General features: G+C 57.1%; 1 protein-coding gene across 18 annotated transcripts in view; it reads left to right on the forward strand.

Annotated features, from left to right (window-relative positions):
- EPB41L1 (erythrocyte membrane protein band 4.1 like 1) overlaps positions 1-15,612 on the forward strand; it is a 67,037-nt gene that overhangs the window by 24,194 nt on the left and 27,231 nt on the right. For 16 of the 18 annotated variants that reach the window (XM_017835598.1, XM_017835594.1, XM_017835597.1 and 13 more), the window contains 2 exons: positions 13,285-13,477; positions 14,140-14,304. In XM_017835598.1, the coding sequence (XP_017691087.1) occupies positions 13,304-13,477; positions 14,140-14,304 (339 nt within the window). In that variant the 5' untranslated portion in view covers positions 13,285-13,303. Of the gene's footprint in view, positions 1-7,391; positions 7,473-13,284; positions 13,478-13,931; positions 14,024-14,139; positions 14,305-15,612 lie in introns of those variants that run through there. The other 2 variants (XM_017835595.1, XM_017835602.1) reach the window with 2 other exon arrangements.

Consider the following 15,612-nt stretch of genomic DNA (forward strand, 5'->3'; position numbering starts at 1 on the left):
AGGTGATTTAAGGTCTCCCCACAGCCTTCTCTTCTCCAGGCTGAACACTGACAGCCCTTTCAGCCTGTGTCCATAGCAGAGGTGCTCCAGCCTTCAAAGATCTCTGTGGCCCTGGGAGAGGAGACTTATCCCACTCTCCATCACAGTCACTATTAAAGGCTTGTCAGGCCAGTATGGGTGGAGCTGCTCCCTGTGTTGAGCTGAGTGCTTTAAATGATCTTTTGAAGCATCATATCCCTTCACAGTGGGGGGCTGCTGCTGCCCCCCCCCCCGGGGCTCGCAGAGGCATGAGGGGGCTGGTGGTGGCTGGATGAGGTTGGCAGAGCTCCCTTGTAGGAGGTTGCAGGGCCCGGGGCTCCCGCATCAGCTGCATCCAGAGCCTCACCTGTGAGTCAGTGTGTGGCTTATGATGATTCACAGCAGCACCGCAAGACAGCCACGGGCTGGTGCAGGGCTGGGATTAATGGTCTGGAAGGAGGGCAGTGTGGGAGGAGGGAGAGAAGATCTTTTCCCTCATCAGCATTTCCTAAGTCTAACTGTCAGGTATGTCAGCCCCGAGCTGGAGAGATGTTCTCAGCTTGCAAAGGAAGCTCCAGCTGTTGGTCCCCTCCCTGGCAGCACCTGGGCACAGGGTTTGGTGCCCTGGCACCTCGACAAGCTGTTGGCTGCACCCAGCCATCACTGTCCTAACGTGAGAGCACCATTCCTGCTTGGCTGGACCTCCTGGAAGCTCATGACATGCTGCTTCAGGCACAGGCAGCCCATGCCATGCCCTGACCCGACCTGGCAGGAGGATGAGGTGACATCCCTCCCAGAGGGAGGCATCTCAGGAGCTGGGGGATCCTGATTGAGCAGGTGTTTCTGTAATTCTCCGTGAAGGTGAGGGTCTCCTCCCTCCCTTTTCCAGGAATGACCCAGCACATCTGGCACAACTGTGAATCATAGAATCCCAGAATCCAGCCCCTACTTTCCTTCTGAAGGACTTTTGCAGACCATGTGTCCTGCAGCAAACTGAAACCTGATGGTGGGGGGTTTTTGTGTTGCATTTTGCAAGTCATTGAGAAGTTTTTAGTTTGTCCCCAGTTTGGGTGTCCATAGTGTCCAGGCACTTGGTTGCCAAAGGCTGGATTCTCCCCAGTTCTGTGGGAACACAAATACTATTGCTGTAAATTTGTACAGAAGTGAGACTGGTGAAGTATTTTCTTAGCAGAGTTGAGCCAGAGCCAGGTAGGAAAGGTTGTTCAAGTCTGTGAACCTCTTGCCCTCTATCTCCACCAAGGCTGCTTTGGGGCAGCCTGAGGTGCAGATCTGGCCGCCCATGCCGTGGTCCTTCCCAGCGCCTGTAGCCCAGGCTCCTGGATGCTATTCTTGGCTCCTGCTCAGCCCTGTGACTTGTTCAAGCCCCTTTGACACCTTGTAGATTCTTTTGTGTATCTGCGAGATACTTCAGAGGATGGAAATTTCCAAGTTCCAGTTTCCCTGCAGCAGCTGGGCCACACGTATTTTAGGACTCAGGTGTGGGAGTAGGCACTGCAGTGCTGGGCACTGTGGGCACCTCTGGAGACTGGGCTCATGGTGGCTTTGGGACTCAGACCGGCTGAAGTGAGGGTGCAGGGAGCACTGGGTGCAGGATAGTGACACTGCACTGATGTGTGTAAAACATACATTATATATACATCCTGAATAGAAATCAGGCAGGGAAAGCAGCCTGGGCAGGGCTAATCGCTGCTGAAAGACAACCAGGAACACCTGAAGGATATTAAGCAGGAGAGAATCGGAGTAAATCCATCCCTCAGAACTGGTTGTCTGGTGTGTAGGCACTTCTGATGTTGCACCACAGCTAAGCTAGGGCAGGGCTGGGAAGAGGGGGTCCCAGCTCTTGGGGGATGCAACTTGGGAAGAATACAATGGGAGAGAAGAGTACGGCTGAGAGCATGTGGGGCTCATAGAGTTGGGCATGGGGCAGCTCTGTTCCTACTCCTCCAGGCTTGCTGGCATGGCCTGTCCCCTCCCTGTCTCCTCCATGGAGGGTGGCAAGGGCAGGGGGCCCCTTTCCTCCCTGCCCTTGAGGCTTATCCTATGCAATGAAGCCCTGGTCAGGTGAAGTGGATGCTTCTCACATTGAGTGCCTGCCAGAGTCCTGGGTCTGGCCAGCACATCTCCTGGTGAGCTTTGCTTCAAGGGGGTGTCCAAAAAGTCTTTGGGGACTCTAGGGGCTGGAGTACTGTCCAAGATAAACTGGAAAACATAAGGATAGATGGCAGTGAGCTTGGCTAGTGTGGAAGCCCTGAAGGCTTCCCTGAGGAGTGGGGTACCCACTGTCCCATGGAACCCAGGGGCATGGCACAGCATGCCCTGCTTCTGGGGTGGTAGGAGGCAGGACCCTGGTGTGGGCAGCACTGGGGGGTCTGAGTTGGGTTGGGGGGGGTTCCCTGCAGTGCAGTTTCAGTCCTGGGGTAGGTACCTGAGGTACCTTCTCCTCTGCACCGTTTGTTTTCTCTGCTGTAGCCCCAGCTCTGCCTGCATGGCCCAAGTCCCTGCTGTGTCCCAGTGTCCCGGGGTGTCCTCTGCGTGGAAGGTCAGAGCCAACGAAGGAAGCCCATGTGCTGCTCCCCACCCCGCTGCAGCTCTGAGCTGACTTGCTCTTTCTTCTCCCTTCTCTGTGATCCCTTTTCTATCCCTTCTGCCCTTTAAAACCTTTGTCTCTTATCTCTGTTAATTGCCTGCAAGGCCTGAGCATCCCTGAGGCCTCCAAGCTGTCTTTGTGTTGGCAAAAGCTAAAAAAAATCTCCTTTCTCCCATGTCTGGGCAGTCACAGAGGGTCCGCGTCCTCTGCAGCAGCCTGGGATCCACCGTGCTGTGGGTACTGGGGAGATGTTTCCATGCACAGCAGGGGGTTCCTTCTCATCTGTACTACAGATCCTTCTTGGGATTGCAGGTCTTCTGTCATGGACAGGCTGCTCCCTGGTGTTCCTGTCCTAGTGGAACCAACCTTGTCCTGTGGGTCTGTGCCCCTGACTTGGCTCCTTAGTGGGATGTGTAATCCCAGGATGTGCTGTGTTGTGCGTGCTTTTGTTATTCGGTACCATGTGGGGACACTCTGGGGTTTTTTAGGGTCCTGATTCTGCTTCAGTCTAGGGGGATAGGGCTCATGGCTGTGTAGCCACAGGGGTGCTGTTGGTCCCCTCTCACCAACAAATGTTCCTTGTGGCTGAGAGAGGGTCAGATGGGGAGGAACCAGAGGGAAGCCTGCATTGGTGTCTTTAGGTGTTCAGAAAGCATGAGCCAGGCATCCCAAAAGTGGGGAACTGGGTTAAACCCAACAAATATTCAAATAACAGCCCCTCCAATGCTTGGTTTGAGGTAGGTGCCAAGGACGGAGCTGAGCTGATGTTGACAGGGACACGTGGTCCAAATAGGGTGTTTTGGGAAAAGACTGTTTTGGGCATAGATCAGCTGTGCCATGCCATAGCCCCTGACCCTTCAAATCCTCCCTCCTCCTGCTTGGACTGGGGAGGGCATTAGGCCACAAGTGGCCATGGTGTCCCCATGTGACCAGGGTGCCAGCAGGTGCCTCTGATGGCAGGAGGTTATGAGGAATGATGAGCCCTCACTTGGATTTAAACCCTTGAGGATTAATGACATGTTTTCCCCTATGCCTGTCCTTCCGTGCCCTCTCAGGGGGCTGCCAGGCCAAAAGAGGCAGCTGGATGCGGGATGAGGCCGGTCCCAAATACCAACATCCAGTGCTGAGATGTGCCCAGTGCTATGTGCCCAGTTTGGATGATATTTTTCAGTTGATTTTCCCACCTTTCCAGTGCAGGAATTGGCTTTGCCAGCCCTCCCCTTCCCCCACCTCAGCTTAATTTCTACCAAATAATCAGAAACATGTTGATGCTTGAAATCAGAGGCTCTATCTGGGATGGAAGAAATGTTGAATCAGCTTGTAGCTTGAACTGCTCTGTGCAGCAGCCACCACCCTGCCCTCCTCCAGGTTCCCAAATGCCTCCAAAAGAATGCCTGGCAGCCAGCTTTGCCAAGGTGGTGGTGGGAGGGATGAGACCGGTGCCTCTCCACCCCCACAGCATCCTTCACTGGGATCCAAGGACTTATTGGAATGCTGAACTAAAACCTAGGCCCAGCTTAGCCGTGACCTCTTCCAGGACTTGAGCTGTGTCCCACTGTAGTCCAAGGGAGCTGGCTCTGTTTCCCTGCCTGAGTCACCAAATCGTGCTCCAGGTGGCAGTGGAGGATGCAGATGGTCCCCTCCTATACTGGGTAGGATCACAAGGATATGAGGAAACTGTGTCATGGGGTCAGCAGGAGCAAGGAGGGACTCTCCAACAGCACTGTCTTTGCAGGAGCTTGGCTCAGGGCTTGCTTAGGGGGCATCTCTCTGGCAGGGGGGGCACGTGTCTGGAGTCCTCAAGCTGCTCCCTGTGCCAGGAGGCACTTCAGTGTGTTTTTTTGTTGGGTGAAGAGGTGCAGGATCAGGCTCAGGCCACGAGCCACATCTCCATGGGATAACTCAGGCATTAGCTGGGTCCTTGCTGAGCCCACTGGCACAACAGCAGTTTTGGGGGCTCTTCTGGGGGTGGTCCTGTGGCTGATATCTTTCTGCTGGCCCGAATCCTGCACTGAAATGCAGATGAAGATCTCTTGGGCTCTGTCTCTCCCTCTGATGTGCTACCTGAGTTAGCCTGTGCCACCCTGAGAGGGGTTAATTTGTTTCTCCTTAGATAAGTGAGGGAGCTCGTCCATGGGGTGACCTTCCCCTGCTCCCAGCAGAATGTGCCATCCTTGGCCACTGACAGGCTTCTGCCAAGAGGGTGGAGCCAGGCTCTGCTCAGCAGGGCCCAGGGACAGGCCCAGGGACAGACCCAGGGGCCATGGGCACGAACTGACACACAGGAGGAGCCCTCTGAGCATCAGGACACACTTTTCCACTGTGAGGGTGGCTGAGCACTGGTGCAGGTGCTCAGGGAGGTGGTGGAGTCTTCATCTGTGGAGAGACTCGAAAGCCGCCTGGGCACATCCTGGGCAGCTGGCTCTGGGTGGCCCTGAGGGAGCAGGGACTGGGCAAGGTGACCTCCAGAAGTGCCTCCAACCTCACCCAGCCTGTGATCCAGTCCCCTGAGCACAGCCTAGTGGCCTGGGCAGTGTGCATGGGGTTCAGCATGGTGCAGTGGGGTCCTCGATGGGCTTAGAACAAGCACTGATGCCACAGGGCCCAAGTGCCAGCAGGACCCTCTTTGAAACCTGTTGCTGTTCAGGTCTCCCCAATCCATTTGCACCCCGTGGGTCTCACTAGTCATGGAACCACTGAGGTTGGAAAGGAGCTTTTAAAATCATTGAGCCAGTACTGCAAAGACCACCACTAAACCATGTTCCCAAATGCCTAATGTGTCTTTTAAATCCTTTCAGGGATGGTGACTCCTGGTGTGCCAGTGCCTGACCACCCTTTCCATGAAGATTTTGAAGCCAAGAAGGGCATTTCTGTAGGCACTTCTGCAGTTAGTTGGTAGTGGATGCAGTGGGTCTCTCCCACTCTGACACCCCAGGGCCTGAGCCCCTCTTTCTGGGTCCATCATTGCTTCTTGCCAGGGATGGAGGGAAAATCCTTCCTGCCCTTGTTTTCCTTAGGCTGCCTGATGGAGCCAGCTCAGGGTTGCTGTTCAGTTGTGGATGCTCAGAGATGGGTGATGTCAGCCCTGAACAGTGGAGAGCAGCCAAGAACTGATAGCCCCCAGCCCCAAACCCCTATGGCTTCACCCTCATGGAGAGGGGGTAAGGGGGAGATTCCGGGCTGGAAATGCACTGAGGACACTTAGGCTGCTGACGCTGGGAGTCCCTTACAGGGGCATTCGTGAGTGCTACTCCCATGGGAGCTGCAGAGGCCAGGGAAGCTGCAAGCCCCACTGGTCCCTGGCCTGCTGAACTCATGGGGATTGTACTGCCAAGGTCAGGGTATCCGGTTAGGGTGCAAACAGACCAGGCAATGATTTCAGAGGAGGGGAGCTTGCTGGGAATTATGGGATTACTGATTCTTCCTTGCTGCAGATTTCTGTGTTTCAGAGTGAGATCCCCCTGGGCTGTCCCAGTTCAGTGGCTCAGGAGTCCCTGTGCAAGGTGACCAGCCCTGAGGAGGGCTCATGGGGAGGTCTCTCGGGGCTCTGACCTAGTCCCTGCCCATCTGGTTCCCCCAGGGCAGATGTTCTTGGGTGAGGGGACAGTTCTTGAGCATCCCAATCCATGGGTACTGCTTGGAGAGCTCATACTGATGAGCAGCTGGTCAGTTTGGGTTGAACGGCGGTTTCTCCCTCTGCATCCGGCACTGTCACCCGCACAGGTGGGGTGACTGTATCCTGGCAGCCGGAGCCTGCCAGGAGCCTCCCAGCAAGTCCCCAGACTTTGTCTGGCTTGTGCTTCTTCCCCTGTGGTTCTTGATGGCTTGGTGTGCCTGGGAGTTTCCATCAGTATGTGTCCAAACTACACTGTGGTGGGTCCTACCTGGACACTGCTGCTCCCAACAGGCTGCCCACACCTGGTCAACATAACCCAGCCCCTGCCAGCCCCCATGGGCTACCTGGGTCTGGGGTGTTGGGCAGCACCTGCTGTCTGGCCAGTGTCCCTGTGGGTGTTCCTGCCTGTGCTCTGGCTGTCCCCACTGCCTGCTGATGGCAGGATCATTCCATCTGCTCAGCAGGGTCAGTGCTGGGCTTCCTGGACCTCCTGTGCTTCTGCGTTGCAGGGTATGAGCACCCCTGCAGTGCGTGGTCCCAGTGCTTGCTCTGTGGTGTTGTCCCTTCCAGGGGACAAAGGAGGGATGAGGAGCTTCGTGCCCAGGAGACAGGGATGTGCTGGGTGTCACACTTGGCACTTCCCCCTGGACAGGGCTGATGAAAGAGCTTTTGTTGAGCCCCCGCTGCTGGGACATCTCAGAGCAGACTGGTGCTAACACGGTGCTTGGGGACATGGTTTGGAGGGTCACAGTGTTTGCTGCCACAAGACCCATGGAAGGGATGAGTGGGATGCAGGACTGTGCCAGGTTAACTTGGGGTGAAGATGTACAGTGGATCCAGTTCCCATGGAGGAGCTGAGCTCTCCTTCCCTGCCAGGGCATACACGGGGAAGGATCCTTGCAGGAGCGCAATCTGGTGCCTGGCCTGGGATGAGTCAGGTGTTTGCAGGCAAGGGAGGTGATGGGGCTGGTGCCAGCATCCCAGTGGGACCCTCCCACCATGCCAAGGGCACCGATGCAGGCCCAGAATGCCTGGGAGTGGGGAGCCTGGCAGAGGGCTGGGAAGGCAGCCCAGCTCCCAGCCCAGCTGCGGCTGCAGTGCACATCCATCCATCACTGCGGGGGGGGGAGGGGGGGCGGGAAGAGGCGGCTCTGTATAAAGCACTGCCTCGGACGCAGCGACAGCCCAGCAGGATGAGCCATGCTGGAGCCATGGGGAGCTTGCACCAAGGTAGGGCCCCACCATGGACACGGCCACTGCGCAATGCTCGGCACTGCTGCTGATGCTCTGGGCTTTAGCCAGCAGTGGGTGCCCTGGGGAGAGCTGGGTGGGATGCGAGTCGTGGAACCTGGGAGGGGAGATGATTGGACTTGCTCTTAGAGGTCTTTTCCAAACTTAGTGATTCTATGACAGGGCACTTTTACAGCTGGGAAACCACTCAGGGCACTGCAGATCTCTGCCTCTGCCAGTCACCGGTGAGGATAAGTGGGGTTCGTTCTTCAGGAGCTGGGGATACTCTCTGTTTCTGATCCCCCTGCTTCACCATAAACAGCTCATGTGATTCTCTGGCCCTGCTGCAGAGCAGCACAGGAGAGCTGAGCTTCGCTGCAGAGCATTTTGGGGATTTGCACGTCCTGTGCCAGGGGATAAGTGTTGGGGGGCAGTGGGGCTCAGGTTGGCAGCAGGGCTCAGTAGGGGCAGTGGGGCTCAGGGTGCCATATATTGCCAGGGCTTTGGGGCTATTTTCCCTGTTTGCTCTTTCTGTGTCCCCAGAGGATCCCCAGGACTCCTGGCCAGGCTCCTCTCAGGTTTCCAGGATGGCTGCAAGGCACTGCCTGTGCTCCTGTCCTGCCTGTCCCCTGCCAGCTCAGCCCCTGCCCCATCAGGGGTGCTGGGTGCCACAGCTCTGGTGAGCACCTCTGTCCTTGGGGGCTGGCAAGTACCCGGACCCCCTGACCTTTGTCACACAGCCACTGCCACCCCTGCAGGGTGCTCCTCATCTCCGTCTGTCTCTGCAGCAGCCATCTGTCCCACAGCACGGTGGGGAGCTTTGCTGCCAGGATCAGCCCTATGGGCACTCAGTGGTGGTGAGGCAGGAGGGTGCTGGGGTGTCATCCATCTCTGTGCACCCTAGTTATGCTAGAGCCTGCAAGGCCCCGTTCAGGCACTCAGCATGGAGCTAGGATCTGCCCAGGACTGTGATGGTCCAGAGGTTAAACCTCAGGGATGGGCAGCAGCCTCGGCAGAGAGTGGTGGGGGGGGAAACAGAGCCAAGTAGCAAAGGGGGATGGTCAGCCCTGGAAACCATCCTGGCAGCTGGGAGTGACTGGGCAGGGGAAGGGGAGAGCAGGCTGCAGCAAAACCAGCTTGGAGGTGGCAGGGAAGGGAAGGTTCTGAGTGGGGAGCATTTTGGACACTGGAGGCAGGATGTGCTGGGGAAGTGCTGGGGCAGAGCATCTGGGAAAGCTGTGAATCCATACTCTGGCTTGATGGGGGAGGAAGAGGAAAACACCAAGGGAAGGCGGAGCAGGCAGGGAGATGAGGGGAGGAGATTCCAGGCTTGACCAGCAGGTCTGCCTCTGATCCTGCTAAGGCTTTCTTTGCAGTTGCCATTCCCACATGCCTTTTCCAGTAGCCTGGAACTCCTTTCAGCTCCAGCCATTTCCCCTTAGGAGAACAACCCCCAGTCCATAAGGGTCCAGCAGCAGCAGAATTGACCCAGCCCTTGCTGGAAACTGGGCTTGTGCTGAAAACGTGGCCTTACTGAAAACTGGGTGCATGGCACCGGGGCCGGTGGGTGTAGAGGAACCCTTCAGCCATCATCCTGCAGAGGGAAGGGTCTGGGGGGACGGTGTCTGCTGCCTCCTGCCTTCTCCAGCTGCTGCCAGGCAGCTGCCAGCCTCAGCATGGGAGCTGCTCCAACCTTGGCTGCACTCCCGAGGGGACATGCACGAGAAAGGCTAGGTACTGGGAAGAGCTGGGACAGCCTGGTAAAGACTGGCACCCAACGGAATTGGGTCCTGCTCCTTCTGTGGGAAATATTTAGAAAAAAATTATTTGGGACAGCATCTCTACTTATCTCTACCCAGTTTGCTGCAGTTGTGGTGTATATCTCTTTTAAAGGTTTGTGGTGGAAATCGTCAGTGAAACTATCCCTTTGGCAGCACGCTGGGACCTGTGTCCTTTCTCAACCCATGGTCCCCCACACCAGAGTCTCCTGCATGGGGTGGGCAGCAGAAGCTGAGTTCTGCATCCAGAAGGTGCTGTGTGATGGGCAGTACTCCACGGCTGCTGCGTGCTGTCTGAGGTTTGCTTGCCACCTCCACATCAGGGGCAGCTCCTGTCTGAGCCACAGAGCTGCTCCCATGATAACCAACATCTGCTTCTGGAGCTCTCGAATGCCACAGAAAAGGCCATGGGGAAAAAAGTGGGGAGAAGGGGCTGAGGCAGGTTGCAGTGGTTGCCTCACTGTGAATCTCAGGTCCCTTCAGAGCCTGCAGGTGCCCTCAGGGTGCTGAACACTCCCAGCCTGGCACAAGGGACAGTTGGGGTGCTGGTAGTCATGTTGGCCTTGGTGTCCTCCCACAGCCCCGGGAGCAGATGACCAGGCTTCCATGGAGGGTGGCAGCATCCTACTGCTCGCCGGAGCTCTAGGGGCTGGTGCCACCATCCCCAGGGGCTTGGTGCTGCCAGGCTGGTGCTGACCCTCAGTGCCAGCCAGCCCTGAGCCCCCTGGCTGCCAGTAGCATTGGGGTGAGTGGCAGTGCTGGCAGAGCCTTGATTCCGTGCTCCCGACCTCTCCACTCAGCCCCACTGTGGGCAGGGAACCCTGAGCAGCAGCACTGCCCACACGGCTGTAGCAACCACACCCACCAGCCCCTGAATGCGGCCATTGTGGCTGTGCCCAGGAGCGTGGCGGTGCCAGTGTGGCCCCTCCACTGGGGCTGTGCAGCTGCAGGGCTCAGCTGCAGTAGTGTCATGCCCAGGGCCACTGCCCCACTGCCAGCCCCAGCTCCATTGGGGCAGTTCCCTGACCCTCATACCCCAGTAATGACCCTGTGTGGGGACTGGAGTCTCCCCACCATGGCTGCAAGGTGAGAGATTGAGGGGCTCCCTGCTCCTCCTGAGCCCATCCAAAGTTTGGAGGGGCTTGATCCTCCCCCCTGTGTTCCACACTGCTGGAGCAGGAGCAATGCCACAGGGATGGGCTCAATGGGCCCTTTCTGGACTGGGATCCATCGGAGCTGGGGTTTCCTCTGTACAGAGCCCTGTATCTCTGCCCAGGCACAGAGACACGTGGTACTGCAGGAGGGAAGAGCGTGCAGTGGGAATTACTGGGACCAGGGAAGGGGGATGGTGGCCAGGGTTCCAAAGCAGGGTGGCAGGAGAAGCAAGGTCATGGTCTGAGCAGGGAGATGGTCCCTGGGGGTTTGCCAGCTCCTTTACCAGGAGTCTGCCACCCCGGCACTGCTGTGTTGTGCTCTCACGGGCTTCAGGGTTCCTAGGTCAGGCTCCTTGCTTGGAACTGGAGCTTAATACGCAAAAGTAGGTCTGGCTGGGCAAGATGGGATGAATTCCTAGCCTACTACCCTTAAAAAAAGGCCTCATTTCCTCAGGGATCAATGCTTCCCACTGCAGAGGGAAAAAGTAGTTTGGAAGAAAGTTTAGAAACCTTGAGTGAAAAACCCAGCGTGTTTTTGGCCTGAAGGGATGGTTATCATTTTAGAGATTTCATATTGATTAAAAAATTCACACACTGAGATCCAGGCAGCAGCACTTAGGAATGATCCACACAGGGATTGGAGCTGGGAGCATGCAACTGCTTGAATTTGCAGTGGAAAAACAGCAGCCCTGTTTTCTCAGTGGAAAAAAACAAACCACTGGTGACCCTTGAAAGCTTCTGGTGCCCTTGGCCAAGCAGTGGGGTCTGTCAGGAGGAGCTGAGCTAATGCTGCTCAGGGGCCTGTGGCAGGTTGTCCTGCCAGTCATGGCCAGAAGAGTGTGGCCCTGGGTCAGGGTGGTGAAATCCTGGGCCTGTTGGTGTGAACAGAGTCCCTCTGTGGTGACCACACAACCAGCATGGCCAGCAGCAGTGTCACTGACCTGTGTGCGTGGAAGGAGGATGCTCCCAGATGATCCTGCACTGCCGAATCTGGTGGCAGGAGGCACAGGCTGACTCCTGTGTCTTCTCTGTCACCTCCTCTCTGTTCTCTCTCACCCCTGGAGTCAGTTTTATCCATTTTTATGGGTAAGGTTTCACATTTTCCCACTGCTGAGGACAGCTGAAGGGCGGTGGAGGGACAGGAGCTGTGGCGTGGGATGGGTTTGCTTTGTAACAGAAAGTCGGCAAGTCCGTGGGTGACACCGAACTGAGCCTGAGCAGTGCAGCAGATTCACCAGGGATGTGGCATTCAGAGGGACCTGGGCAGGCAGGAGGAGTGAGCTCATGTGAACCTCATGCAGTTCAACCAGGCCAAGTGCAAGATCCTGTATCTGAGTCAGGGCAACCCCCAGCATCAGCACAGGCTGAGGGCTGGGTAGGTTGAGAGCAGCCCTGGGGAGAGGCACTTGGGGGTCCTGGTCAGTGACAAATTGGATGTGACTTGGCCATATGTGCTGGTACCCAGAAACCAGTCGTGGGCTCATCCCACACTGTGGGCAGCAGGTGAGGGTGGGATTCTGCCCCTCTGCTCTGCTTAGGTGAGACTCCACCTGCAGTGCTGCCTCCACGTCTGGGGTCCTCAGCACAGGGACATCAACCTGTTGGAGCAAATCCAGAGGAGGTCATGAAGATGCTCCAAGGGCTGGAGCCCCTCTGCTCTGGAGCCAGGCTGGGAGAGCTGGGGGGGTTCACCTGGAGAAGAGAAGCCTCCAGGGAGACCTTGGAGCCCCTTCCAGTGCCTGAAGGGGGCTTATAAGAAAGATGGAGAAAGACTTTTTACCAGGGTCTGGAGAGACAGGACAAGGGGCAATAGCTTCCCACTGCCAGAGGACAGGATTGGATTGGATATTGGAAAGAAATTCTTCCCTGTGAGGGTGGTGAGGCCCTGGCACAGGCTGGCCAGAGAAGCTGTGGCTGCCCCATGCCTGGAAGTGTTCAAGGCCAGGTTGGACAGGGCTTGGAGCAACCTGGTCTAGTGGAAAGTGTCCCTGCCCATGGCAGGGGGTTGGAATTGGAATGGGGATCAGAAATATCCTGTGTGGGCTTACACACTCCACTGAAGTGCAGGTTTTATGGTGCTGCAGGCATTACTCAGGGCTGCTGGTGTGGCTGTTCCATGGGCAGGGTGGGTGATGTGGCCCCAGGGAGATGCTCTGATTGAGCCGCCTCGTCCAGCTACAGCCTTCGGACACTCCAATGGGGGCAATCCCAGCAGATCTTGCACAGACTGATGGGGAGCTGGTGGGGTCTGAGCAGCCTGAGTGGCAGGTGGGTGATGGTCCAGAGGGTGCTCCATGACCTTGGTGCATGGATCATCCCAGGAGCTCTTGCCAGCCCACACTACATTGGCATAAAAGGTTTCAAAAACATAAATGTTCTAAAAGCATGTTGCTGAGCACCCCAGCATGGAAAGTGCCTTCCCCTCGCTGTTCCTGGCCCTGGGTTTGTTTTTGCATCATGCACTGGACAGGCAGCTGGGGCTGGAGGCAGGAATCTCGCCACTCCACAGGGTCCCACGCCGACCGTGGGAATATGTTTGTCATTTCCTTTGTCAGTGCAGGCTTTCCCCTGACTCACAGCCTTGTTTTTCCTCCCACTCCTAAAAAACATGAGTGAAGGTACCTATGGGTGCAGGGCTGGGGGGAGCAGGGGGTCGGGGCAACCTCACTGCCCGCTGTGAGTGCAGAGATGGGGCATGAGCCAAGCCCTGCCTGTGGTGGGTCCCTGTCACTGGGCAGCAGATCCATGAGTGGACAGGGAGCCGAGGTCTGGGAGAGTATCCGTGCAAGAACAGGGAGCTGCTTTCTGCCTAGCCAACATCGTCCATGCCCGTGTGGCCCCAGTGACCCCTCCTGTCTCTTCCTCGGGTGGCGGTGGCAGAGCGGGGTGACCAGCAGCCATGACAACGGAGACGGGCCCCGGGTCGGAGGTGAGGAATGCGCAGGAAGAGGTTCCGCAGCAGCAGCTGGAGGCGGCTGCCCACGGCCCCACCGCAGCCCCCAACCCCACCGGCCGGGACAGCGACGCCAACGAGAAGCCCGGGGCACAGTCCGATGCCCGAAATATGGAGCCAGTGAGTGGGTGACAGACGGGTGCCACGAGAGGCAGGAGGGGGAGGCGCAGCAGAGGAGAGGGTGTGCCACCGCTCACTGCTGTCCGTCACTGTGGCCTTGCTGCGGTGCGGGGGCTGCAGGAGCCCAGTGAAGTGGGCACATCCCTTGTTCCCGAGGGGAACGTACTGGAGGGGAGCCCCCCCAGCCAGGGTGGTGGTGGCTCTGCCAGCTGCCTGCACAGCTGCCCACACAGCTCCTTGCAGGCAGGGCAGGACAGGCAGAAGGAGCCATGCGGCAGCCTGGAATGCTGACGGGGCTGGGAATGGCGGTGCAGGTCGGGGCACAAGGAGGGAGCAAGTGGTCCCGTGTCCCCTGCTGAGCTGCCCTGGGCAGGGCTGGGAGCAGCGACCGCACCCGCTATTGGCTGCAGAGTTGCCAGGGAGCTGAGCCGTTGGGCAAGGAGGTTTTGGGTGCCGAACTGACCCCAGGTGTCCATTTTCCAGGGACCTGGCTTGTGCTGGCAGTGTGGGTTGGGAAAACTAGGCTTGACTGAGGACTCCTAAGAGGTCATCAGCCTCCCTGCCACCAGCTGCCCTCTTCTGCCTGCTGTGGAGGGCTTTCCCCCTCTGTGTGTCCATCCTGGCGGTGGTGCCAGGTAACATTCTGTGTCTCCCCATTCCAGGGCACAGACATGGAGGACAAGGACTACAGCGAGACAGATGGGCTCTCTGACAAAACAACCCCCAGCAAGACCCAGAAGTCACCCCAGAAAACCACCAAGAAAGTGAAGAGTGCCCTGTGCAGGGTGACCCTGCTTGATGCCTCCGAGTATGAGTGTGAGGTGGAGGTGAGTCTTGGCTTTGAGGGGCTGTGCTAGCACCAAGGAGGGGACACTCTCAGCCCAGGGAATCTGCTCAGCCCAGCGAGTCCCCATGTCAGGGCTCTTGCAAGTAGCTTTGTAGTACCTCTCTCCTAAGGAAAAGTATCCACAGAAATAGCCATTTAAGTTGAAATTTCAACATAAGGAAAAAATCTGGAAAGACAGACCCCAGCAGGGAATTTCAGCCCAGTGAAGGCAAATTTGGCAGCTACTCACAACGAAAAACAGTGTCTAAATTGGAAACTTTATGGCTGGGGGTAGAGCTCTGCCTGACAGTGTGTGCACCACACACCCGGTGCCAGCCCGGCTGCGGCACCTCCAGAGCACGGTGTGTTGGCTGTCCCATGTGTGCAGGGGTTGTGTGTGCACACGGGTATCTGTACACGTGTCGGTCCAAAGGAGGTGACATGCAGGGGCCCTCCTGGCTGCCCCAGGTGGTTTTGTGTCCATCTTCTCTGTGTTCATCTTCTTCTCCCTTGCTGTCCCTCCCCATGGGGCTGGTGGGCCAGTGAGCACACGGCGAGGTAGTGTCACATGTGTGCATGTGCGCATGAGGGTGAACACATGTGGACATCCTTGTGGCTGCATCTTCGTGCATGCAGGCAGGGCAGGGTGCACAGGCAGGTGGTCCAGCAACCTGCTCTGGGTCTGAGGGCACCCACTCGTTAGGCATCATCACAGGCACATTAAACCTTAATTCAGTCAAAATCAAATGGGGGAGTAAAACTGTTCAGTGTGACACCCCAACATGTGCCATGGGTGAGCCCCTACCTTCAAACCCAAGTTGGAAGGAGGGAGAAGACCCAGGAAAGTTGATGACAAGTACTGGAAAAGCTTTGGAGGGCAAGCAGGAGCCTGTGCTGTGCTGCTTGCTGTGCTGTGCTGCCATCCTAGGGGGCACCTGGTAAAGGTGCTCCAGTAAATGGATGTCTTGGAGAGGGGCGATTGGAGATGGGAGCTGCCAGGCTGGAAATCGGGGAGATACACACCTGGGAAGGGTTGTTCTTCAGTGCCCATGAGGGAGCCTGGGCCTCACTGCCACCAGTAACAAAGAGAAATTCAGGGGAATTCCCATCCCTCAAAGTGTTCAAGACTGGGTTGGATGGGGCTTAGAGCAACCTGGTCTAGTGGAAGGTGTCCCTGCCCATGTCAGGGGGGTGAAACTAGACAATCTTTAAGGTCACTTCCAATGCAAACCATTCTGGGATTTGTTTATACCGAGGGTGCCCTCCGTTGCTGCACATGGCCTGGGCTCTTAGTGGCTCTCGTTTGTCC

This window comes from Lepidothrix coronata, unplaced genomic scaffold (assembly GCF_001604755.1).
Source record: "Lepidothrix coronata isolate B3197 unplaced genomic scaffold, Lepidothrix_coronata-1.0 Scaffold260, whole genome shotgun sequence".
NCBI classification, from domain to species: domain Eukaryota; kingdom Metazoa; phylum Chordata; class Aves; order Passeriformes; family Pipridae; genus Lepidothrix; species Lepidothrix coronata.